We start from the raw sequence: 24,830 nt of genomic DNA, 5'->3' as shown, positions 1-24,830 counted from the left end.
AAAAGTCCCCTGTAGCTTTATTCCAAAAATATTTTTATTAATAGATATTAAATAATGTACAGAAAGAAAAGGAGCTGGTGTTAGGTTCTGTTTATGTCCCTTCCCCTCTACCCTAGCTCTTCTCGTGTCTTGCCTATTTTTTTGGGCATTTTCTTGGCATGGGGATCTTCTAGCTCCTTGGCCTTGTAATAGTGGGGAGCCACCTCCAGAAGCCAACTGCTTTCAATCTCCAATACCTAGAAGGGGAGAGAAGAAAATCAACAGGGTTCCCTTTTATCCAACCTAGATTCTGATGTGTGTGTGATTTAAAAAAAAAAATTTCTCTCCTTTCCCATTTGACTGGGAAAAGGAGCAGGGGCAGGGGAAAGGGAACCTGTCTCAAATACTCTACATCCCAAGGGCAGACACACCTCTACATTCTATTCAAGATCACAGGTAAGCTATCCCTGAACTAAAGCCTGAACATAAAGACTACACTCAGAGCCCTCATCTGCCTTGTTCACCATTACCACTCAAAACACCCAGACGATGGGCATTCCCATACTTAGTAATGAATACAGTTTTCAGATCTTAAATGATGCTGAGACAGCTGTTAGAACGGATGCCTTTCTATTTTATCCTACCTTAAACCAATTGTGCGTCCCTGTCTCTGCCAGTCCCAGCAGTGTGAATCTGGGTTTTTAGCTCTTCAGGATACCATCTCCCACACGATCCACTTGCCTGGGCAAAGCAAGGTCCCCTCACCTGTCTCATGAACTCCTTGGTGGTCAAGACAAGTTCGTGGTAGAGCAGCCAGCGTGGCTGTTCCTCAAAGAGGGAAGAATTGGGATGAATGAACACCGTCTGCTGCTGTTTCACTGTGCGGTAGCCGCTACGAGTCAGCCGTGCTGTGTGGTAAAAGTAGCCGGCAGTGATGGCCTAAGGAGCGGGGAGGAAGGAAAGTCAACGGGAAAGGCAGGCACCCAGGGACCGTCAGCACTCACTGCCTTCTTAGTTCAGGCTCTGGGAGAACCAGAAAGGTAATGCGTGCTCGAAGAAGCACTGGGAAGGAATCTTTGGTGTCTGGGGAAGAGAGTACAGGAGAGCACACCTGCCACAGGGGAGGGGGTCACGTTCCTAGGCAGGGGACTGCCACTGGCCCCAGAGGAGAAGCTTGCTCCTCGGGAGATGCTGGGTGGACAGCAGCAGACGAAAGAGACGCTGACCTTGCGGACACGGATATAGTCCCCCTGGCAGGAACTGAGGCCAACTTCCACGCGTTCCAGGAGCCCCTCCAGCTGTTCCCGCACATCCCGGGCTCGGCGCATCGATCTAAACTGTACAAAGTTCTCATAGCACCACTGGGAAGAGTAACCACTCTCAGCCCACTGCGAACAGGGTTGAAAAAGAGCATGGGGTGGGGATGGGGGATGTTGAGTATACAGCAGGATCAGAGTCCCGCATGTTCCCCTCATTCCCACTCACCCAAGCCCAGTGACCTGTGTATAAACATTCAGCAGAACCAGGTGGTCCCCACCAGGGAGGAAGAAGTTGACACGAGCATTGTCGGCATGGACAACCTTGTCCTTGGGTCGGTAGAAAATGGAGTTGTTGACAGAGAGCATGGCGGCCACTGTCAGGATCTCCTCCGAACAGCCGTACCTGGAGCAGGAAGGCAGGTTGGCATAAATAAGCAGCACTAGGAGCTCCTGGATTTTGGAGCCCAGGCGGCAAGAGACAGAGTGGGAAAGTGATCGCTGGGTGACGGAGGTCCTCACGTGGGGACTACAGGTTGGGCTAATGGCTACAAATTGGTTGGTGGCAGAGATGGGGTCAAGGAGGTGAGGGCTATAGATGAAACAGTAACAAGACAGATATCCACGGAGGCAGAGGCAGGAAAGTACAGGGGATCCCGGAGGGTTCTGCAGTTAAGGTGTGCATGACAGTACCCCCTTTAAGTTCATGTAATGACCTTTAACCTCAACCATGGGCAGAAGAATGGCATTGAAAGGTGGCCCTCCACAGCTACATCTACATGTTCCAGTCTGAAACCTTAGGAACGAGTAAGTCCCCAAACCAGCCCTCACTCAGCACTCCCCAGATGGAAAATCTTCCACTTGCCTTCATGCCCCCAAATTTTCTACGTGCTTATCAATTTGACCCATTTGATATTATAACCAAAGACTGGACAGTAACTGGCTGACCCTGGTGGGCCTTAAAAGGGGCAATGAGAATTCTCTAATAACTTGTTATTTGGTAAAGAATAACGTGATGGAGAGAAAAAGAGCAAAGATGGCCCCAGAGACAGAAGGAGGCGTGGCCCGTGTGTGTGCTGGGGGCCCAGCTGAAGCAGGGGGCTTACTTCTCAGAGGCCAGGATCATTTTAGACAGCATGGGGTCCACCGGCAGTTCTGCCATCTTTCGACCAGACTGAGAAGAAGAGGGAGAGTTGAGACCAGTCCTCCCTCAGGCGTCCCTCCACCCCTCAAGGGGCCACCCCACCTTCCTCCTGCCCCTGGCCCAGCCCGCTGCCCTCCCACCTCACCGTGGTGAGCTCCCCAAGGTGGTTGAGGGCTCCCAGTGCATACAGCTGCTCCAAAGCCAGCAGCAGGGTCTCATACGGCGGAGGGTCCAAGAAATCAAAGTGCATTAGGTCATGGATCCCTGGAGAAAGACATGGGAGGTAGAACTGGGTCCCGTCACAAAGACCAATGACTCCAGCCCCACCTGGCAGGACTGGGGGTCCCAGTCACCTAAGCTCTTGAGCAGCAACACGACATTGCCGAGGCTGGTCCTCTGGATCTCAGGCACCGTGGTTTCCTCCAGCTCGTGCTGATAGGCCCAGGCGGTATACAGGCGGAAGCACTTCCCTGCAGCCACCCGACCTGCCCGACCAGCTCGCTGATTGGCTGAGGCCTGGCAAGAAAGGATGATTTGTCAGGCTGGCTGATAATTTGGTGAAGGAGAACAGAAAGGGCAGTGTTTCTGACAGAAATCTGGGAGAGTGACCGCTAATCCCCCTTGCCATTCCCCCCCTCCCCCACTGGAGGCCCCACTTGAGCCCAGGCCAACCTTGCTGCAGGGTGTGACAGTGAGTGATTCCATGCCCGTGCGCGGGTTGTAGCTCTTCTGCTTACAGAACCCCGGATCCAGCACGTAAATGATGCCCTCAATGGTGAGAGAGGTCTCGGCGATATTCGTTGCCACAACCACCTGAGTGAGAGGATGTGGGGTCACCCAGAAACCCCTCCTCAATCTAGTCATCCAGAAAAAGCAATCCTTTTTCTTTTGAGGGGGGGTTCGGGGGTTTTGTCAGAGGTGGGAGCTGGGGATGGCGGGGGTCAGGTTCCTGCCGCATCTTCCCCACTGTCACTTTCACATTCACCTTCACATGTTACTTCCTGAAATAGCCTCCTGACAAGTCTCCCTGCTTCCACTCCTAGCCCTGGGCACAAGGCATCCAGGATGGTCCTTCTAAGATGTGGCCTGTCACATCACCCTCCCCCACATTCTTCAGTGGCTTCCCATCCTACCTGAGAATCATATCCAAGCCCCTCCAGGCCCAGGCTACCTTTCTGGTCTCATCTCCCAGCACCCAGGCTGCTCACTCCACCCCACCCACTGCGCCCACTGCCGAGTGCATGCCTCACACCCACCCTCCCCATGAGCTGTTCCCTCTACTTGGTGTGCTCTTCTCCTGGATGTCAGCCTGGCACCCTCCCTCACCTGGTTCAGGCCTCAGCTTCACTCTCACCTTATCAGAGATGGGGAGGCCTCCCCTATACCCTAAGGATAGTACCTTCCTGACACTCCTCCCCCATCTCCCAGGAGTCTGAATCCATCTTCCTGTGCCCCACTGTATCTCTTCAGAGTCTGTCACAAATTGATATTATGTATTTAAGTGTCCATTGTCTCCTAACTTGCATTACACTAAACTCTGTGAGGCTAGGGACTTGTCCATCACTGCATCCCCACCCCTAGAACAGTATCTGAAATGGGGGAGGAACTCTTTAAATATTTGCTGAACAAAAGTAACATCTTTGTTCAAAATCCTTTGACAACCACTCACTGGTCTAAAGTCCACACTCTTTCACCTGCCATCAAAGGCCCTCTCTAATCTCAGTCCAAAGTTGTTTTCAGCCTGTCTCCCACTTCTTCCCCATGTGAAGCCTTCTAGATTATTCTGACCTCAAACACACCTTAAGTCTTCCTCTAATATTCCCCTACCATCTTCCCTAAAGGTCCAGATCAACTCCCATCTCCTGGTGCACCAAGGGCCTCTCTTCTCCCCTGAGTCTCATGCTCAATTTCTGGATCGTGCATTTGGCTGCCTCTCGGGTCCTGCCATAGTCACCCTCTCTCTCCAGCTCTGGAGGCGAGGGACTGACTGCCACCGGCCTCGCAGCTGCAGCAGCGCCCAGGACGCACTTTGCAGAGGGCAGGGAGACTTTCCTTTCCACTACTAGTTGGGTGAACTATAGGGGGAAGGACACAGGTCTCTCCCACTGACCTTCCGTGCCCCAGGGGGCGTGGGCTGGAAGATCCGCGCCTGCATGTCGGAAGGCAGGTTGGCATAAATAGGCAGCACCAGGAGCTCCCGGATTTTGGAGCCCAGGCGGCGACAGCGATCCTGGAGCATCTCACAGGCAGCCTCGATCTCCTCCTGGATTTGGGGTGAGGAGACCAGCAGGGGTCCCAGAGTCATAGGAGGCCAGCAGGGGTCCCAGAGTCATAGGAGGCCAATCAGCCAGCCCTATCCTCCCATGGAATACATACATCACATCCCCTACCCCTACGTCACACACCTGTCCTGTCAGGAACACCAGGATATCCCCAGGGGGCTGGGTCACGTGGATCTGCAGCACAGACACCACACAGGCTTCCAGGTAGTCCGCCTCCGGAGCCTGGGGAGGAGGAGGTGGGGTCACATGAAGGTCATCTGCTCAGGCAAACCTCTTCCTCTCCTCCCAGCTCGACACACACTGTACCCTAGTTCCCCTTTGGCCTCTCCAGCCCACTCTTCCCTCCTTGGGACAGCCTCCTCCAAAGGCTCCAGCCCTGCCACCTTTACACTGAAGCCCATCCTCCCTGAGGGGTACCTTGGTATAGAAGATGTCAACCGGAAACCTGCGGCCAGGGATTCGGAAGACGGGGGCGTCATCGAAGAAAGTGGAAAAGCGGGCAGTGTCCAGTGTGGCCGAAGCCACCAGGACCTTGAGCTCAGGTCGGAACCGAGCAACATCCTTGATTAACCCAAAGAGAATGTCTGTGTGCAGCGTCCGTTCATGAGCCTCATCCACCATCACCACACTGGGGGAGGAACGGGGACAGCAGTGAGGGGGAGCCGGCCAATGCAGGAGTGGATGTGGGGCCCCGGATGAGAACAGATGGAAGCAAAGAGTCCAAGGGTGAATGTGGGAAGAGGAGGGCTCCAAAGAGAAGCCAATCATCCCAGTTAAGCCAGACCAATAGCAAGTTAGAGAAGGCCAGGGCCCCCTGATCTGCAGCCTCTCCCAGCCTGGGCAAACAGCAGCCAAGATCTGGAGGCTAGAAGTGGAAGCCAGAAAATAGTCAGACATCTGCTCTGGATCAGAGTCAAGAGCCTGTTAAGCATCAGCAGAAGTAAGGATTTCTGTTTTAAAGGAATAAACAGTAAGGTAAGGTCTCTTTGAATTCAGAGGGTTGGCCCCCAGGCTGGCTGGGAGGGTACTGACAGACCTGAGCCACCATGATTTGAACAGCCCAGGAGCTCCCAGCACCCTGCAGGATGGCTGCCGCGCATCCCTGCTGGCCCTGCCACCTCTTCCTGGAGAGAGGGGCCTGGTGAGCCCTCCCACCCCAACCTTAGAGGACTCTGCAGGCTTCTGGGTCTCCTCGTAACTTAGCTGTGTCTGTGCCACCTTCTTTCTCCTTGCTCTAGTCTTTGGACTTCCTGGCCAGCCCACAGGAGCTCACCCCTGATCTTAACCCTTCGAGCCTAACCCTGATCGAGATGGTGAAGTCCTCAGCCGTTTCACAAGCAGGCTGGCTTGATGGGAAAACCCCACAGCCTGAACACTCTTGCACTGGCTGGCCTGCCATGGGTTCTCAGAGGTTTTTGCAAGGGCTGTGAAGGACGAAATCATATCTGTCCCATTGTTTCACTGTGATCCTCTAGGACCGGAAATCCACAGCCTCCTAAGAGCTGAAAAGGCACACAGTACTCAGCTGGCCTGATGCCACCCTCCATTCCATACATGAATCACTTTGCCTCACAACTCAGGCTCATCCACCCCTGCTTGGCCAAAGCCAGCACTGAGAACTCACCACTAACAGGCCAAGCCACTACAAGATACGGGCCAGAGGCTCGAGAGCCAGGGTGCGAGTACTCTGACAGCCCCTGCAACCTCTGCCACTCTATAGCTTCTTGTACTGAGCTGAAATCCTCCCCCTCTAACCTCTCCCATGGCTCCTAGCTGGGCTCTGGGGTCACATAAAGCAAGTCTGGTCCCTTTTTCCATATAACAGCCCTCCGCATATTAAGAGGGAACCAGAGTGTCTGAATTTCCCCCATGAAGCTGAACAGTCTAAGTTTCACATGGCTTCTCAAGTCCCCACAGCACGCCTCTACCATCCTGGTTGTTTCCTGAACTCTGGGAACAACAGGGGACAGAGGGAGAGGTTCTCTCTGCAGCCCCTTCTACCCTCCAGCCCCTTCTCAGTTCCAGGACTGTTAGAACGATAGAGATTCAAGAACTGGCGGATGAATCAGAAGAGAAGATAATGATCATATTGGCCAGGTGGGACAAAAGGAGAGAAAAGCCAGAGATTAAAGGAGATCAAGGCAGGCACAGCTGGGAGGAGGGCTGTGGACCCGAAAGAGGCCAAGGTGGGCAGTTCTCCCTCCTGTGGGAGGGGAGGGGGAGCTCTGCATATACCTGTAACTCGCAAGGTCAGGCTCAGAGAGGAACTCCCGGAGAAGCATCCCGTCTGTCATGTACCGCAGCACAGTTCGCTCTGATGTGCAGTCCTCAAAGCGGATACTGTAACCAACCTGTCAAGGGGGCCATTAGTGAGCAAGACTGGGTGGGTGCTCCCTCAAGGGAGAGGACAAGGGTGAGCACCTGGACCACTGTAGGGGGCCCGGAGGGCAGCGTGAGCTGAGTTCCAGACCCTAGGGGTTCCTCTCACCCCTCAGTCCCTACAGATCTCACCTCATTCCCAAGCTTCACCCCCATCTCCCGGGCCACTCGGGCAGCCACGCTCATGGCAGCCACTCTCCGGGGCTGGGTGCAGGCAATCTTCATACCCTTCTGTGTGTAACCCTGCAGGACAAGGAGAGAGAAGAGGTTTTCCCTTTACTAACATGCCCCTGGAGCCCAGGACAATTTAGAGAAGTTGGAAATGTGGGCCAGGGCAGGGGGAACAGAGGAACAGATAGAAGCTAAAAATCTGACAAGAAGGACAAATGACAGAATGGCAGACCTAGGGGGTCCTCACCCAGCCCTGGCAGTCCTAGACCTTTGGGTCATCAAATTCAGGGCTCTGTGAGATCTGAGATGGAGAAGGACCGACCAGCGGGGGCAGACCCGGAAGCAACAGGAACAAAGGAAGGTAAAAAAGCAGGAAAACAACACTTTTCATTCCTTGTTCCTTGGCCCTGCACAAGAGCGGAGGCTGAACTGGTGGTGTATAGGGTCCACATTCATACCCATATGCCACCATCTAGATGTCTGCACTTCCTTCTAACATGAATGTACTGGACACAGTGGCAGAAAATGAGAACATATGAAAAGGGTGTGGTCCTTCTTCTCAAGAACCTCACCATTTGGCCGAAAAGACTAAAGGACTGAAGTGGACACAGTAAGTGACTACAGGTGCCACAGAAAAGAGCTCTGACAGGACTGTGCTTCTCGATGCCAACTGCAGGGTGTGGCCGCCCTACCTCCTCAAAGAGGTACTGTGGGATCTGGGTGGTCTTGCCCGAGCCTGTCTCGCCTTCAATGATGAGGACCTGATGATTAGCAATAGCGGCCACGAGCTCCTCGCGGAATGGGAACACCGGGAGGCTGCGGCGGACGGCCTGGATGGACTCCTTCTGCTGGGCCTGGGTTGGAGCGGGTGGAGCTGATGGCTCCTAAGAGGGAGGAAGAGGGCCGTGAGCTTCGAGGCCAGCTCCCTGCCCACCTCAGGCCATCCCAGAGATCCCCCTCTCACCTCATCACCCTGGAGCTGAGTGGCCCGGACAAACTCGATGGTCTCCTCTTCCTCCAGCACCAGCTGATACTTGGGCTCCTGGGAGGCAGCATCTCGGGCCCCAAACTTCAAGGACGCTGCCCCCAGCCGGGCCTCCTCCCAGCGCCGCTGTTCCTCCCCGGGGGCGCCGGACTCCTCCTCCACCAGATCCGCGGCTCGCGCTGGCTGTGCAGAGAGGGGGCTGTGAAGATGGAAGCTGCCCTCTCCGCCCAGCGTCCCCTTCCCAGTCACCACCCTACCCACAGCAAAAGGCAAGACAAGGAAGGGGCCAGCCAAGGCACCACCCAGGTCCTTGAAGCCTTCCCTTCCCTCTGCCTGGGGACTGGGAATGAAGTGGTGATCCCCTGGCTTCACCTGTCCTCGGGTCTCCTCAGGCATGTGGTAGCGATTGGTGGCCTCCAGCTTCTCCTGCTCCCCAGCTGCCCGGTACTCCCGGGCCAGATCCCGCACACGTCGCTTGTATTTGAGCTCCCGCCGCTCATGTCGGCTCAGCTCCACATCCCCAAAGAGGAACTCCTCGTCCGCCAGCTCGGCCTCCAGGTCCTCCAGCTTCTCGCGTTCCCGCTTGGCCAGGTACTCTCGGCGGGACTTCTTCCTCAGCTCGGGGACCTGGGACAGCACGGGGCATCAGAGCCTCATCTTGCTGGAAGGGCAACCTCTTCCCTACACACCCCCAAGATTGACAATGTCCCTGACAGGCCAGCACAAGAACCTAAAGATGTGTCCTCACCTACCTTCCCTCTGCTCTGAGCACCCCGATCAACAACAGGCCCAACGCTGGGCCTCTTTGAAAGACACACGCTGACCCCACATGCTGCCTTCCAGCAGCAGGATCCAGCTGGACCATCCTTCTGGGCAGCCTCACCATGTTTGCCAATATAGACACGAGGACGATTATGTGCATATGTTATATTCTACTCTTACTATATTATTCCACCGAGTAGAAAAGGGAAAACAAAACAGCTGAGACCAGCATCTGGCAGCAAAGGCCTCAAACTGAAAACAACTGAGGCAACTGGAAACCAGTGGATGGGCCAACAATACCAGTATGTAATCTTCTGCCCCAGTGAGATGCTCCTTGGTCTTGAACTGAATGACTAGTTTGGGGGAAAGGGAAAAATAAATTATATATGAAAGGATGGAAGTACAGCATCACGGAGTGGTTCTGGGAGGCAAAATGTAACCAGGGATGTTTAGCTCTGGGACTAACCTCTCCCCCTCAGACAATGGGTCATTTGGCTTATACACGTTTCCTTTCAATACAGGCCTTCAGGACACACTGTGGATGACAGAAGATGGGCCACATCATTCAGACCCTTCTCGACTCTAACCATGACCCCTCCCACTGTGGCAACGTGATCGTCCTTGTGATCAAGAACAGCTCCTACTAGAGGAACAAAACCCCATTGCTGCCCTACTGCTGGGGGTCCTCATTCTATTTAATTGCTTGGCTTTTCTTGTTTGTTCTATGAAGATTTAAAATAGAGTTTATGCTCATAACCTAGCCTGAGTACCACAATTAAAGACTGCTTTGGCCTAATGTAGGAAGCAGATAAACAAATACCTTTTTAAAATATGGGCAAAAAATCAGGACAGTTTGAGCATCAAAAAGAATAGTGATATGAAATTGTAAAATCATGAGAAATAAAAATCCACGAGTCCAGAGTGACACATATACATACAAACAAAGAATAAGGAAAAAAATCTTGTCACCAGTGAGGTGACTGTTACACCAGATTCTTTACTCTGAAAATTAGTAATTAAAAGGAAACAACTAAACATTTGCCCTCCCTTTTAAGAAGAAATTGTAGCTCATTCCTTGTGGTGGAGGAAAAGATCTTCTTAATGTAAAAAAGGCTAGTCAACAAATGCAGGAGGAGTGTCAGAATCCCCAAATCACCATTTTGCAATCTGCCATGAAATAACGGATTCAAGAAAGATTAGCAATGGTTGCTAAAAACCATCAGCTGAAAGGCTGTTGGAGGAAGGATACTTGCACTAACAGATACACAACTGGACAGGATGCCCCTAGTGTGAAGTGTACATCACTACCCAAGAGGTGTTCCTGCTTAATCTGAGTCTAAGCCAAGTGGTAGACCCAATTTCCACTTTAAAGGAAGCACAGGGAACAGAACTTAACACCATAAGATAAGGATCAGGTAAATCCAGAAAGTAGGACATGGTATAAGAAGAGAAAGAAAGAAAGAAAGGGAGAGGAAAAATGAAACAAACAAACTTAAGAGACCTAACAACCAAAAGCAATGCATAAACCTTGAATGGATTCTAGCTTGGAAAAGGCAGTTATTAAAAACATTTGGGGGTAACTGGGGAAATTTTATTGTAGGCAGGTTCTTAGTTAATACATGAAACATTACCGTTTACCTTCTTGGGTGTGGTTTTAGGGAACATCTTTATTCTTATGAGGTACATGCTGATGGGATAAAAATGCTATGATGTCTAAAACATTTCAATGGTTCAAAAAGAAAAAAGCCTTCATTTACACAGACACTGCAAATATTAGCAATTTGTGAATCTGAAGTCTGGATAAGTGTTCAAAATGCTATTTTTCAACTTTCCTATTTGTTTGAAAGTTTTCATAATTGAAAAAGAAGAAAAAAATTAAATTCAGGAAAGTAAAAATACTACACCAGCACTGAGAGATGTCTCAGAAGTCCCTGACCACAGTCACTTTGTGGTGTGTGACCTGAGATGGACTGGTCAGGAGAGACCTGAAGACCACTAGGCCATTTTTAGGACACCAAGAGTCTAAAAATTCTTTTAGGAAATCTAAGTGTGACTTACTTGGGAAGAGCAGGCCTTTGGAAAACTTCAGCCCTACCTAAACTCACCCTATAACAAGTCCAGTTCATGAATTACAAGGGCTCTGTCCCTATCTAGTGAGAAGACCAACTCAAGAAATCAGAGGGAAACTACAAGGCCCCATGGTGGGTAGAGGGATTAGGTGGAAGGAAGGTATTTGGAGATCGTGTGCTCAAGCTGAGTAGTCAGCACATCCCTGGGCAATGGGACTCCTGCTTGCCCCTGTCCTCCAGCCACCCCCTTGAATCTTCCAGCTGCCTTTTGAGTACATCTCTTTAAGTCTTGGGAACAGGGAAGCTCACACTTTCCTCATTGACACAGTGTAATCTGTGTCAATGAGGAAAGGAGTCAAAGGAGGATCTCCTCCAGAGACCCAACACCCCACCAGCATCCCCACCACACTTCCTTTGCATCCTTTCTCCCTCCCTCTAACCACTCCATCAGAAAGTCTTTCCTTTTATCTTCTGATCTTGGTTTCCTGGGCCCTGGTACTCACCATGGCTTTCCGGTCTTCCTCGGCCATCTTGAGGCGCTTCTGAGCCTCTTCATAAGCCTAAGAGAAGAAAGCAAGAGTGGAGGGGTGTGAGGCCCAAAGTCCCCACACCCCACAGCCATTCCCTTTCTAGAATCACAAGGATCATTCAGACATTCCCTGGCACAAAGAAGTGTCCCTCTTCACTGAGCAATCTCCATGGCTACAGGGCCAGCAGAGAGTCCCCTCAGCCAGAGACCCAAAGAGATGGACAGACCATAGAGGCAGCCCCTTGTCTTCCCAGAGATCATGATGTCTGCAAACACACCCAACCTCAGATGGGATGCGGGGGTCTTCCTGGGCATTTATGGAATGGGCTGCTCCTATGTAGGCACCTTCTTGTCTGACCGCTCCAGGACATTGCGTGTCCGATCCTTGTCCCGCTGCCGAACTCGCTCGGCAAAGGCATCGCGTTCCTCCAGGTCCTGAAGACGTTCTCGCTCTGTCCGCTCCCATTCGTCCTCCGACTCTGGCTTCTCCGTCTGCTGTTTACTCCCCCTGCAGCCCAGCCCAGAGGATTAACTAAGGGCATCAGAGGCTTACCGTCCCATCATCCACCTGTCCCATCATCCACCTACCCCGTCCTCTCTCTCCCTACTCCTGATTTACCCTGCCTTCCTCTTTCCTTTCTCAGAAACCTCTTCCTCCTCCTCTTCTTCCTCCTCCTCCTGACGTTTCTTCCTCAAGTGTTTCCGTTTTTTCCGCTTCTTCTGCAGATTGCTCCCAGTCCTGCCTATGGTCTCCTCACTGCTCTCCTCACTGTCCTCCAGCAATCTATAAGATCGGTTCTTCTCCAGCAGGGCTCGGGCCTCTCGCTCAGCTGCCCGAGCTGGTTTTTCCACCACTGCCTTCCGTGGGACCTGACAGAAGAGAAGATATGGGGATGTGAACAATTCCTGATCTCTGCCCACCTACTCTGCCCTGTTCCTAATTCAAAGAATAACTTGCTGTTAAGCCGGCATTCATTCTCTCTTCCCCATGGCTTCAAAGCCTGTCCCATGCTCCTTTTGCAAGGTACAAAGGATACTGGAAAAGAGAAAAAAATTCATGCCCTCACGAAGTTTATACATTCTTAAACCCAATTCTCAACTGTTCAGCCTCTGTTCTTCCCAATGATAAAGTCATTCCTACACATGGACTGACAAGGATTATTTTGGCAGAGGCCTGTCATGGACCTGGCATTGTACCAGACTCCAGGGATACACTGGTGAACAGATGAACCTAAAGTCCCTACCCTCATGTCACTTACGTTCTAACCTCATCTCTCATCAAGCACTAATGGGATGGCCACACCAGGTTATCTGCCATCCTCTACACAAGCTCAGCACTTTCATTCTTACTGTATAGTTTCTGAGCACCTGGTCTGCAAGGTGCACTTAGGTGGCAAGAATACAAAGATGAGAAATACACAGTTCTGTCCTACGGGAGCTCACCTTTATATTTTCCTCTTTCCCCCTTCCTTATTTGACAAATTCCAGAGACTTTTGGGTCTGCCTTTCCTTTTCACGACCCGCACTCCTTCTGCCCTCCCACAGCTTCCCACTTTCCATCTCTTCTATAGCCTCACTATTCAAAGTGTGGTCTGTAGACCATCAGCGCCACCGGGAAACTTGTTAGATCTGCTAGAAATGAAGAAACGAAGATTCTATCCCAGATTTAACTGAATCGCAATCTGCATTTTAACAAAGGCCCTGGATGAATCCCATACATGTTAAAGTTTGAGAAACACTACTCGATAGCGCTTAATCCGACACACAAGCCCTTCTCAATCTTTTCCAATGAGCTGGACGTCCAGGCCGTAGGCGATAACGGACATAGAATAAATGCTTGTGAACTGAGCTTACTTAATTCTCCGATGGACAGTTAGCTTAACCTCACCTAGACAAATAACCTGGGGCCCCCTTCCCTGCTCCACCCCATCTCCCGCCGCTCCCAGGCCGGGCCCCGCCCCTCCCAGCACCTTATTCCAGAGTCTCAGGGCGAAGTCCCGGGCCGGCCCACTGAGGTCCAGGGTATCGGTGTCTCGCAGGCGCTGCACGAACTCCTCGGCCGAGGCGCAGCGCTGCGCGGTACCGATTAGGAATTGGGCCACGTGCCGCTCGCTCAGCCCCAGTACCGAGTGCAGCTCGTCCTGCACCCAGCGCTCCAGCCCCGCCGGCGTCGCCATGGCGACCCACACTCCCTATTCCCGGCCCTGAAAGTGTCTCAAGCAGCCACGGTGACGGCCAGGAGCGCCGGAGGCCTGGAGCTCCGGGCCGGAGCCTCCACTCTGCAAAGGAACTGTCTTAGGACCTGGAGGTTCCGTTTCCAACAGCCCAAAGCAATCTTTCCGGACCGCGGAGGCCGGAAGCAGCCGCACTTTCCCGGCCTAAGCACTACGGTGGCCGAGAGAGTTCAAATGTCACGAAATCGTACGCGAATTTTCATTTTCTCTCCTACCGAATCTCTCTGTCGTCCCCTATTGGTCATTCATGGGTGTTTCACTCACTCATTTCATTCAACAAATGCTGAGCACCTAATCCATGCTAAGAACAGTTTTAGTCCCTGGGGATGTAGCAAAAAAAACAAATCAGAAACAAATCCCTTGCCGAATTTACAGTGGTTTGGGGAGGAAGGAAGACAAGATGCATAATAAATAAAACATGTAAGTTCTGTGGAGCCCAAAACAATGCAAAATGTGTCACTGTGTGTTGTGGGTAGGGGTTCTATTTAAAACTAGAAGATCAAGTCCATGTTTATTACAGATTAGCCTGTGCTGATTAGGAGTGACGTTTGCTAAGACTGGTACCTTCCACAGAAGTGAATACAGGTTAGGCTTAAACGAGGACTCCAGGCAGGAAGAAACTTGGGATCTGGAGGATAAAAAAAATGCCTTCTTGCTGTCTCCGAAAGTTTTTTTAACAGGTCTCCAAACTAAGGAATGTGCAAACTGAATTCTGCATTTTTTTGCTAACATATTAAGAAATTGACTGGTGGCTTCTTAATTCTAAATAAGCAGAGTTTGTTGCTTGACTGCTCTCTGACCTCTGATCTTGCTTTACGCTTTTATGTTAATTGGATTTATCAGATACTACTGTTGGGAAACAAAGCATTTATTATTCTAATTAACAGTCACAGGTAGCTCCACATCATTGACTTCTTGGATGCACTGTTTTCTGTTTCTGAAATGGACTGTGGGCACCCCTGGCACCTCAGAGCTTCCTGCCTCTGCTTTCCTGAATCATATCTGATTAGGATCTTTACCTAATTAGCTAATATAAGTATTGTTTCCTTCCACAGCCTCTCTGAAGTGGCTCATTCTCTTGATACCTTGCTTGTTCCTTTGCTAGTTCCCTTGCTAGTATGCTAAAGACCTTTGATATATGTTTAAGATCAATTTGTATAATACATGATATTTTTAATAAAAGGGGAACTCTCCTCTGACTAGATTGAGAAGAGCATCTTCTAATAGTAGAAGGACTGCAAGTATTCAACCATGACCTTACTAGCATGGAGAACTGAAAAAATGAACTGATAAGTAAAATAAAGATCTTCCACGTTTGTAGAAGATAGAAACGTACTGAAATGGGAAAACCTCTTAATGTCAACGATACTTGGGCCACAAAGCCATGAATTTTCGATGGTTCTTAAAATTTTGAGAATATAAAACGTATTGTCTAGCAGAGACTTTTTTTGGAAACTGCACTTCTGTACATACACCATATTTTGCAGTAATTTCAGGTTAATTATTTATGGTCCCGAGTCTTGGAGTAAAAGCCCCTGGATTAGCCAGTGTCACACACTCTCTGGCTGCTTGGATTGTACTAGGCTTCTGAATACCAGAATCCTTCAATTCAGAGTATCCTTTGCTTCCAAATTTTTAGCTGCTTTTCAATTATTCACTCATTTATTCAGTCATTCATTCTTGAAAGAATACTGTGTGTCTCCTACATGCCAGGCATGGGGATACTGCAGTGAACACAATGGACATAGTCTGCCCTTGTAGTACTACCCGTCTCATGGATACTTCAACTGCCCTTCCCCCAAACCAGTCCTTCAACTAGCCCTTTGAGAAACTGGTGCAGGGCTCTCCCAGAGCCCTTAATACATGTCAGTGCTGAGTTCCTGGTTCATCCCCATCATTTTCCCCTCCCACAGCCATGGCCACTTCCTCTTCATGCCCAGTAAGAAAATGGGAGAGGCTTGGAATGAGAAACCCAGAGCCCTGCCCCCCCACCCCAACATGCATTTTATCTACAGAAGGAGAAGCAGCAGGAGAGTCGGAGAGAGCTCCATTTTATTATGGAAAGTTAAAAAACAAACAAACAAACAAAAAGCACAGGCAATTGAGAAGGAAGAGGAAATGGGGGAAGAGAGTTGAAGTGCCTCATTTCTCACCCTGCACCCTCGCAATTCAATTCAGTTGTGAACCACTCGGAGGAATAGAATTAAATAACTAGAAGGGGTACAGAGTTAAGGTTCCCAGCCTTCCCTCTTGGGGAAAACTGAGACACAGTAATACTGAGCAAAAGTGGAGGAAGCCATACCCCCAGGTCACTCCCAATGAGGTGAATGCAGGGGACAGGGGAGAGGATTCCACGCCAACAGGCAAGTAGGCGTAGCTTGTAAACCTGGGACTTTGGCAGGTGGGGCCGGGAACTCTGGGAACTGGTGGGTTTGTAAACCAGAGTGTGGTCAAGAGAGGAGGCAGGAGCTGTAAACAAAGGGGTAGTGACCTAAGGAGCAGGAAGGAGAGGTGCCTGTAAATGGAGTAGGGGCCAGGTCTCCCAGGGAGATGGGTGCTTAAATCCTGAGAGCCCCCAGGGGGTGGTGGGGAGTCAGAAAGGCTGTAAGGAGAGTATACCCTGCCCATGGAGATGGAGGAGGTACTCCATCTCCACCCCCAGTGAGCTCTGTGCTCCTCTCCAGGACTTCATGGAGATCTGGGATCTTGCATAACCTGGGATATACCAGCATGTCTGATGAGGGTGGAAACTGAGCAGTTGCCTTTGCCCCCAGAAAAAGGATGAGGAAAGCAAGTTGGAGGATGTTGGTTGCCCTTCCCTGCCAGGCTCATTTTCAGGGTCTGTCTGCTCTGAATCTTCTGGGCTCCAGAATCTTCAGTTCTGAGGAGGGAGGTATATCCTTGTGTCAGAAAAGGGTCACCTCCGGCAGGACTCATCTGTGGAGAGGAGGCAATAAGCATAGAGAGTGAGTGAGGGTCCCAGCCTCCCGCCTCTCCCACCCACTCCCCAAACCGAAGGCCAGTTGGCACGTAGGAAATCTTCTGATAGCTTCCACATCCTGAGTGCTTGTTACTATCAGTAATCAGCCATCACTCACTTAGCCTGGATGCTGTGCCAGCCATTCTCGTAACTTGTTTCATCTTACAGTAATCCCAGGAGAGGTTAAGTGACTGGATCTCCACCCATAGTTCCTACTTGCTTTACAAGAATTACTTAACCCTCTTAACAACTGCAGGAGATAGTTGTTGAGTCCTGGCTTTAAAGTATAGACACCCCATGTGCACTTTGCTTTCCAGGACCTCAGTTTTCCCATCAGTTAAAGGAGCGAGTTGGGATAGAATCCCTTCCAAGCACCAACGTTAATCCTCCCCTTCCCTCCTGGACCGCAGTGTCCACTCTGAACACCAGGGGGCGCCTTCGGGCCGGCGGAGCCTGAGCTCACCCACTATCAGCGCCTTGGTGCGCAGCCCGCCCTGGAGTTCTGGCTGCAGCAGTAGCAGCTCCTCCTCATCTTCTTCGTCGTCGGGTTGGGCCACTGGGGGGCTGGGGGCACTGGGGGCCTCAGGCTCCGGGCCTAGCTCCTCCAGCACTGAACTCTCGGAGGGGTATTGGTACGTGGTCTCCAGTGCTGTCTCACTGAAGGAGATCTTGAGCTGAAGGTGGGAAGAAAATGGGGAGGAGGCAAGGTCAGACTGGAAAAGACTGCAGGGTAACACGTGCAGGATGGGGAGTAGGGGTTAGATTTGGGCACTTCGCTGACTCTGCCCTCCCCAGCCAATTCTGGAAGACAGTTTTCCTTTCAGTACCCACACTCCAATCTCAGATTTTCCCTCTTCAATCATATCATTTCAAAAACATTGACTTTGGCCTGAAGCTTTGGCAGGGGCCTGGGTGGCAGAAGTAACACAGGACCAAGGTTCCCACTCATTAGAGTGTGGGAGGCAGAAGGGCAAAAAGAAATTAAAAGACCTGGAGATAAGTCCTTTGATCAGAACTGAGTCTTTGGGCACCCTGGGAGCCACCAGGATGGCTACCCAGAGGAGGTGAGATTTGAGCTGGCTAGGCAGCAGAAAAGAGCTGGCTGGGGAGGGAGTCCCAGACAAAAGCAGACAGGCACCTTGGTTTCCATACCCTCAGCCCCTGGTTGTTCCAGGAAAATGGGGGACCCTGGACACCAGCCCCTCCCACTCCCCTCACTCCTCTCCTCCAGCTGGAGTAGACCCACAGTTCAGGCTCTTGGGTTTGGGAGGGGAGAAGAGACCAACAGAAAAGCCCAGAGGAAACGAGACTCTCCCCCAACACACAGGAGATGAGCCCCTGAGTCCCTGAAAGGTGCAGATGGGGGAGGTGACAGGGACAGAGAGGAAAGTCCAGGCAAACATGGGAGGTGGGTGGAGAGTGCACCAGAAGGGACATGTAGACAGAGGCAAACGACCAGAGAGGGATCTGGAAGGGAAGAAAATACTGTGTCAAGAGCAGGCGAGCCCCAGCTGTTCTCACTACCTTTTTACCCTTCCCCTTTGTCCTCCTAAGAAGCTCAGGGGGAAGGGGCAGGGTGAGATTAACTCTGGGAGCCAAAGCGATTAAGGAGACAAACAGGAGGATTCCATGTGAACTGCTCAGAAAGGTCCAGGTGATCTACTCAGGCCTTCTCTGGAGTCTGTCTGGGGAACTGGATACTGAAGCCCTGCATCCATGAGTCTCTGCATGGGCTGGGGTATGAGGAGAGAGAAGCCAGGACTGTGGCTGGACAGGTGGTTACTAACACCTGGGTCCCCATGGGAAGCCAGAACTCAGAGACTATGTGTCACTCCCTGGGGCCAAACCCTGCACTGGCCCCCATTTCACTGGGAGCAAAAGCCAGAGTCTGACCAAGGCCAACAGGGTGCTCCCAATGTGCCTCTCCCCCTCATCTTTTGGGCATCCTCTTGCACTCCAGCCACACTGAATGATTTCCTCCAGCCCCACCAAGGGCACTCCTACCTCTGGGCCTTTGCACTGGCTGTTCCCTCTGCCTGGGACACTCTTCCCCCAAATATCACAGGTCCCTCTCTGGATGATGCTATTATAAAGTTGGTATAGTTGCTCCTCCTACCTCCTGGCCCTCTAGGTTCCACTTATACCTGTTCTAATTTTCCCCCCCAATAACCACTGACCATCTTCTAACCTACCAGAGAATTTACTTATCCTTGCCTTTGCTGTCAATAGAAGCATGGAAGTTGCTACAATGGGTAAGGAAGGGTTCTTGCAGACCACAGATGAGGTCCCAACAGAAGACCAACACTGGGGGGGGACCACTGGGGGTGGGGTAGTCCATCCTGTACACACTCAACCCCTAGTCTGTGTCTGTGGAACAGCTGTGGTAGCATTGAGTGACAGGAAACTTACCCCTGACGTCCCAACTTCTCAAAAGGGACCACTTCTGGTTCTCTTGCAGACAGATTTACTCAAACTTCTGGGAACCCATTTCTGTTTTCTTTTCATATCCACTTTTGGGATAACAAGCACCCTAGTTTATGGTCCATGCTGGAAAAGGGTCCATTTCATCTGCTCTCCATCCATGTTTTTTTCTTTCCCCCGACCCTGACCCCGCTTCTCTCCTCACCACCCCTAGCTTCTGACTGGGCTTCTCAGGAATGCACAGCCCGCATGGGCGTGGGGGGGGGGGGTACAGAGTGGGGTGACTCACTCACTCCTCTCTCATCAGCTATATAAGGTCACAAGGGGGCTGGAGAGGGGAGGGGCTGGTCTCCCAGCCAGAGGGGCCTCTAGGGACGGGCACCAGCCACGGCCCAACCCCTGGGCTCCAGTGGCAGGGCTGGGATCTCTCCCCCAGTAGCACCGATACATTGCATGGAATTAGCCTGCAAACAGGAGTTTTTAGGGAAGGAGGGGTGGTGTTGGGTGGCGGGTCCTCCTATCCCTGATCCAGTGGGTGGAGACAGGACATGCTAGTCCCTGAAGAGCAGGGTACTGGGAGAGCAGAGCCAGCCTGAGAGGGCTGAGGGGAAGGGGTCTGGTCCTAGAGAAGTCAGTGCTGCTTCTTCCCCACCCCCACCCCGAGCGGCTGCTTCCTGATTCTCTCACCACATCCTGAGCACAGTTCTGGCAGCCCTATGGCCCCGTGTTCGCCACTCAGGCCCACCAGCCTTCCGGCCCCCACCCCAGGTTTCCTGTTTGGGCGATCTGCTTCCGGCTCCCCTGCTCCCTGACCTAGGTATGGTCAACATCACAGGTCCTGCCCTGCACTCAGACAGTCCCTGCGCTTTGGGCCCCAGACTTCATGCCTCAGCCTTCTTGTTCCTCTCCAGAGACACAAGCCAACCTCTACAGTAGGAAGTGACTTTTCTGAACACCCCCCGCTGGCTTTTCCAGACCTACTTCCTTGCATCTGCCCAGCCAGAAGGGGAAGGAGCTTGTAGCAGCTCAGGAGAGACTCAGGGACCATGGCTCGGGGATGGGGGCTTAAGCTTCACGTGAAGGTGAATTGGGGAGTCAAGTGATCCCCGAGCTTTGGCCCCTGTGCTTTCCCACTGACACTGAAGACACAAAAAACAAATCAGGATGTCACAGGTGGGATGGGAACTGGAAACGAGGAAGAACTTCCCAGTCTCTGGGGTGATGCATTAGATGCAGGAACCTCTCTTTCCTTGGAGATATTCAAGCTGAAAACTGGTGTGGGGAAGGAGTTTGGCCAGGGTCTGGGGAAGAAGTCGGCCTGGCCATTCCCACTTCCCTGCATGGCCTCTTTCCAGTTTAACCTCTGACCCTCTGCTGGCCTCAGCCCCCACCCTTGTCCCTAGCTCCCATTGTACTCCCTGCTATCAGGGCAGTGCCTCCCAATTCACTTCTCTTTCTACCCCAAGGGGAGGGAGAGGCCAGAGTAGCAGGAAGAGGGGAAAACCAACTGCTGAGCCAGTTCTGGGGAGGGAGGGGAAGCCCAGGGAGGAAGGACAGAGAGGGAGGTGTGGGGGGCATTTTGGAAGAGGAGAAGGCTTTTCTTGTCCCAAGAGAGAAGGGAGCACTGTCTGAAGCAGTGGCCCAGCTGGGGGTGTGCAACCTTGAGGTCACCCACTTCAAATGGCCTCTGTGTGTGTCTCTCCCGTGGGGCAGACTGGGGGTTCAAAAGCCTTCTCTCTGCTCTTTGGCCAGCCCTGTTCCACTCCCCTACCCCCTTTATCCTAGGATGTCCCCACTCCGCTCTGCTCCCCCCTCCCCCCCCAGTTCCCTGGGACTGGGAGACATTCCTCCACTCTCTTCTCCCTGCCATTTCTCCCTAGAACCCCAAAGCTATCCCCTGTCCCCTGCCCCAGTTTCCTGCCCAATGTTCTCTCCCTGTAAGGCTGGAAGTGCTCTCATCCTGAGGACCCTGCCCTCATAGACTCCAGGCTGTGGCCTCAGCTCAGGTCTCCTACCAGATGGGCTGGGTTGGGTGACAGACTCAGGAATGGAAAGAATGGGGGGCGGGGGTACTCAGAGCCTAAGGGAAGGGAGAGTGAGCAGCCTGGGCACACCCTGAAAGAGACACACCCAGGACAGTGCTGGATTACCGGGCAGGATCCTTGGGCTTGGAAATGAATGGAAAAGCAGGGCTACAAGAAGGAAGGGTGTGTGTGCAGGGGAGGAAGGGTGGTGGCAGAAATGACCAAGAAAGAATAGATGGAGACAAGAATACAGGGCTATAAAAAAGAGAGAGAGACAGGCGTTCACGGAGAACTGACGCATGGGCTTCTAAGAAGTCTGGCTTGGCTGCTCCCTACCTGTTTGTGGTGCCTTTCAGGGGACCCCTTGACAAGGCAGCTGCGGCTGAGGCGGAGGTAGCCCCCCAGAACCAAGATCTCCTCGGCTGTCGGGTACCGCTTCTTCCCAGCCCCGGGGACTGCAGCATCAGCTGTGGCTGGGGTGGCCGGAGTGGCAGGGGCTGCAGGGGGCACGGACCGCCGGGGGTTGACCGTGAAGGTGTGTCCGCTGCGGCGGGGGGGCCCCACCCCTGGCCCTGCCTTCACCCCATAGAACAGCCGGCTCATGAGGGGATCCCCAGGGGACTGGGGGGCAGGTGGGGCTGGGGGTGGGGGAGACAGAGGGGCCGCTGGTGGGAGCCGGAGTTCCACTGCTTCCTCTTCCTGCTGTCTAGAGCCTCCAGTCCCAGCGTCCTCTGGTGGGAGGGGGAAGGGCACAGAACAGCGGTTCTGCAGGGCGCTCAGAGGCCTGCCCTGAGCCTCCGCCTCCTCCTTCTCAGCCTCTGCTTCTCCAGCCTCTGTACTGAGAGGCCCCTGGTGCTTCTCGGCAGACTCTGGACGGTCTGATTTCTGAGTCTCTGTGTCCCTGGGTGTCCATTCCCGAACTTTCCCAGAGTTCAGGGTCCATTTCCACCCTTCTGTCAGCCTCAAGCCCCTCTCGCCATCCTCCTCAGGGCTGGGTCTCTGCTCTTTTGCTTCCACTCCTCCAGAGCTGCTGTCTGGAGCTTCCCTTGTCAGAGTCTCTGACGACCCTGTAATCTCTGCTGGGACCATCTTTGGAATTCGCCTCTCTTCTTTTCTCCCACATTCCTCCAAGGAGTCTTTTCTTTCTTCTCCTGAGCTCAGCCTCCTCTCTGATGCCTCCAGTTGTACCAAACTCTGTTCCTGAGACTCTCCGGAGTCAGGCCACCATTTATGGGCCTCTGTCAGGCCAAATTTCTGGTTGTCACACTCTGCTGGACTCAGTCTACTTTCCACTACCTCTTTTCTCCTGGGGCTTTGTTCCTGAGGCTCTGCCAGTCTCAGACTCCGCTCTGGAGTTTCTCCAGGGCTCAGCCTCCATTTCCGCACCTCTGACAGTCTGGAGCTCCTATCTCCAGCCTCTCCTGGGCTTGGCCTCCAGTCTCGAGACTCCAAAGGCCTGGGGCTTGACTCTCGAGCTCCCCCTATCCCCAGCCTCCGATCTCTTGCCTCCCTGGGACTGAGCCATTCTTCCCTTGACTCTCTTCCCTTGGGGCTCTGATCCCGCATCTCCCCAGGGCTGGGTCTCCGCTCCCGGGCCTCCAAAGGCCCAGACCGTCTCTCCGCAAGTAGCTCTTCACTCCGCTGCTGCTGCTGCTGGCGCTCCTGCCGAATAAATCGGTTCTGGTGCACTGGTCCAATGGCCTCCAAGAGGACGGCAGACTCATCTGGGTCTGGAGGTCCAGCCTCCATAGTCCCAGGAGTAGGGCTAGGCTCCCCAGGAGACAGACCAAGCTTGGCCCGGCGGCGCTCCAGGAGTCCCCGCTTCCAGGCTGGCATCTGGGACAGCCGGTCTCGCTCTGCCTTCTCCCGGCCACGAACGACTGCCTCCTCCTGCCGGCGCCGGGCTAGCAGCTGTAGCTTCCAGTCCGGGATGGTGGCCATGGTCGCCTTGGGGAGGATGGGGGAGCGCTGGGGGCAGAGAACAGGAAGGAGAGGCTCCAGAGAGGCCCAGGTGGTGAGAATGGGGGTGGGAGGAAAGGAAGTGGACCGGAGAGATGGGACACAGAGTAGGGCAGAGGAGCTGAGAGTGAGAACAGAGGGAAAGGGGGAGAAGAGGGAGGGCAGAGAAAGGGGGAAGCTGAGACAGTGAAGAACAAAGTAAAAGCCAAGTTGATGGGGGGGGGTGATTTGAGAGGAAGAATGGAGAAATTCAGGGCAAAGAGGCAGAGTCAGATTTGTCAGTACAGGTTAATGGGTATCAGAGACAGTCCCGAGGATGTGAGAAGAGAGCAAAACGAAAGAAGTTGGCGTGAGGGAGAAGAGAGTAAAGGGAAGCTGGGAGTGAGGCGGACAGGGTCCAGGCGACGTTGCCTCACCGCTGTTCCAGGAGAGGTAAGAGTGGGAAGAGAGGTCAGGGAATCCCGCCGGAGAGGGGGCAGTGGGACCTGAGGGGGTGTCGGGGAGGTGGGAGGGCGGAGAGTGGAGAGGTCTAGGGGAGAAGGGGTAATCAGGGGGCAGAGGGGGTAGGGAGCTCCGCGGCTGCAGCCCCGCGCGTCTCAGCGCGGGCCCAGGAGGTCCGGGCTCCCCTTCCAGCCTCGCTCGGGCCACGCCTCTCCGGCCCCCCACCCTCCCCCCCTCCGCCCCGCACTCCGCCCCGAGGCGGGTCAGGGGAAATACCCTCCTCTGGGGACTTTCGGAACCCGGGTGTCTGAGCTGCCAGCACGTTCCCAGAACTCTGGCGTCCACCCCCACCCGGTCCCGTCACCACCGCCTGCCTCCCCCAGCTGTGCCCCGGTATCCAGGCGTGCGCCCCAGGCGTGCGGAGAACCCGCTCCACGCCTGTTTTCTCCGGAGCTGGCCAGTCCTGGGCCCAGGTCTCGGCTCTCCTGGAACCCTGACATAGCCGGCCATTCCCACCCTGCTCTGACCACACAGACAAGCAATCTCGGCACAAAGAGGAGACAGCCCAAGGTCCGGGCTGGGAACGGGAGAGGGTATGGGAGAGGAGACACCCCCTTTCCAGGTCTGAAGCCCCTCAGTCAACTCACATGCCGCGGGGCTCCCAGGGGAGGGGGTGCGGAGGAGTCTGGCGTCCGGAGAGAGGAGGAGAGAGGAAGAGGAGGAGAGAGGGATCGAGGGAGATCCGGAGACAGGAGGGAGGGGAGGAGGGAGGGAGAGGAGGAGGGAAAGAGGGAGCTGAGGAGGAGGGACAGAGGCAGAGACCTGGGGGCCGGGCAGGGGGCGGCGACCGCTTTGTCTGAGGACAATGGGGAGAGGGATGGGGGCGCGAGGCGGAGCCGGACGAGGGGGCGGAGCCTCGCTCCCTCCTAGCCCGCGTGGGACTCAGCGCCGGCACTCCTCTTTTCCCGCCGCTACCGGCAGCTCTCAGCTATCTGTCCCCAGGGCCTCTCACCCAGCTCCCGCCCAGTAGCCCTGGATAACCCAGGTGTCCAGACCCCCGCCCCCAGCTCGCTGACCCAGGGCGGCGGCCCGTGACTCAGGCCCCTCGAGGGACTTGGGGAGGAAGCAGCAGCTGCTCCAAGCCAGACCCGCCCTTCCCATCTCCTGCCGCTCCTCCCCCACGCTTTTGCCTCCCCGGCCAGTCTTTGTTACTCT

At 53.5% G+C, this 24,830-nt stretch overlaps 2 protein-coding genes across 4 annotated transcripts; both read right to left on the bottom strand.

Moving 5' to 3' along the window:
• Positions 1 to 12: 12 nt before the first annotated feature.
• DHX16 (DEAH-box helicase 16) lies at positions 13 to 13,927 on the bottom strand. Of its 3 annotated transcripts, XM_006215289.3 has the most exons (20): positions 13,527 to 13,927; positions 12,176 to 12,426; positions 11,902 to 12,064; positions 11,531 to 11,587; positions 8,569 to 8,823; positions 8,176 to 8,379; positions 7,904 to 8,095; positions 7,173 to 7,283; positions 6,897 to 7,012; positions 5,079 to 5,289; positions 4,785 to 4,883; positions 4,490 to 4,642; positions 3,052 to 3,192; positions 2,733 to 2,895; positions 2,525 to 2,643; positions 2,342 to 2,409; positions 1,479 to 1,641; positions 1,206 to 1,367; positions 745 to 918; positions 13 to 236 (listed from the first exon to the last, which is right to left on the bottom strand). In XM_006215289.3, the coding sequence occupies exons 1-20, from the start codon at positions 13,731 to 13,733 to the stop codon at positions 108 to 110; spliced, it is 3,138 nt and encodes a 1,045-aa protein (XP_006215351.1). In that variant the 5' UTR covers positions 13,734 to 13,927; the 3' UTR covers positions 13 to 107. The 3 variants fall into 3 exon arrangements, with proteins under 3 accessions (XP_006215351.1, XP_015104196.1, XP_015104197.1); XM_015248710.3 differs by having other exon boundaries at positions 8,176 to 8,823; XM_015248711.3 differs by lacking the exon at positions 13 to 236 and having other exon boundaries at positions 749 to 918; positions 1,206 to 1,316; positions 1,465 to 1,641.
• Positions 13,928 to 15,825: 1,898 nt separating this feature from the next.
• Positions 15,826 to 24,386, bottom strand: PPP1R18 (protein phosphatase 1 regulatory subunit 18). Its single transcript, XM_072945417.1, has 4 exons — positions 24,263 to 24,386; positions 21,552 to 23,183; positions 17,234 to 17,444; positions 15,826 to 16,727 (listed from the first exon to the last, which is right to left on the bottom strand). Exons 2-4 carry the CDS (start codon positions 23,154 to 23,156, stop codon positions 16,708 to 16,710), a joined length of 1,836 nt encoding a protein of 611 aa, XP_072801518.1. The 5' UTR covers positions 23,157 to 23,183; positions 24,263 to 24,386; the 3' UTR covers positions 15,826 to 16,707.
• Positions 24,387 to 24,830: the final 444 nt, after the last annotated feature.

This window comes from Vicugna pacos, chromosome 20 (assembly GCF_048564905.1).
Source record: "Vicugna pacos chromosome 20, VicPac4, whole genome shotgun sequence".
Taxonomy (NCBI): domain Eukaryota; kingdom Metazoa; phylum Chordata; class Mammalia; order Artiodactyla; family Camelidae; genus Vicugna; species Vicugna pacos.
Note: the sequence above shows the minus strand (reverse complement) of the source record. Positions and strands in the feature narration are given on the sequence as shown.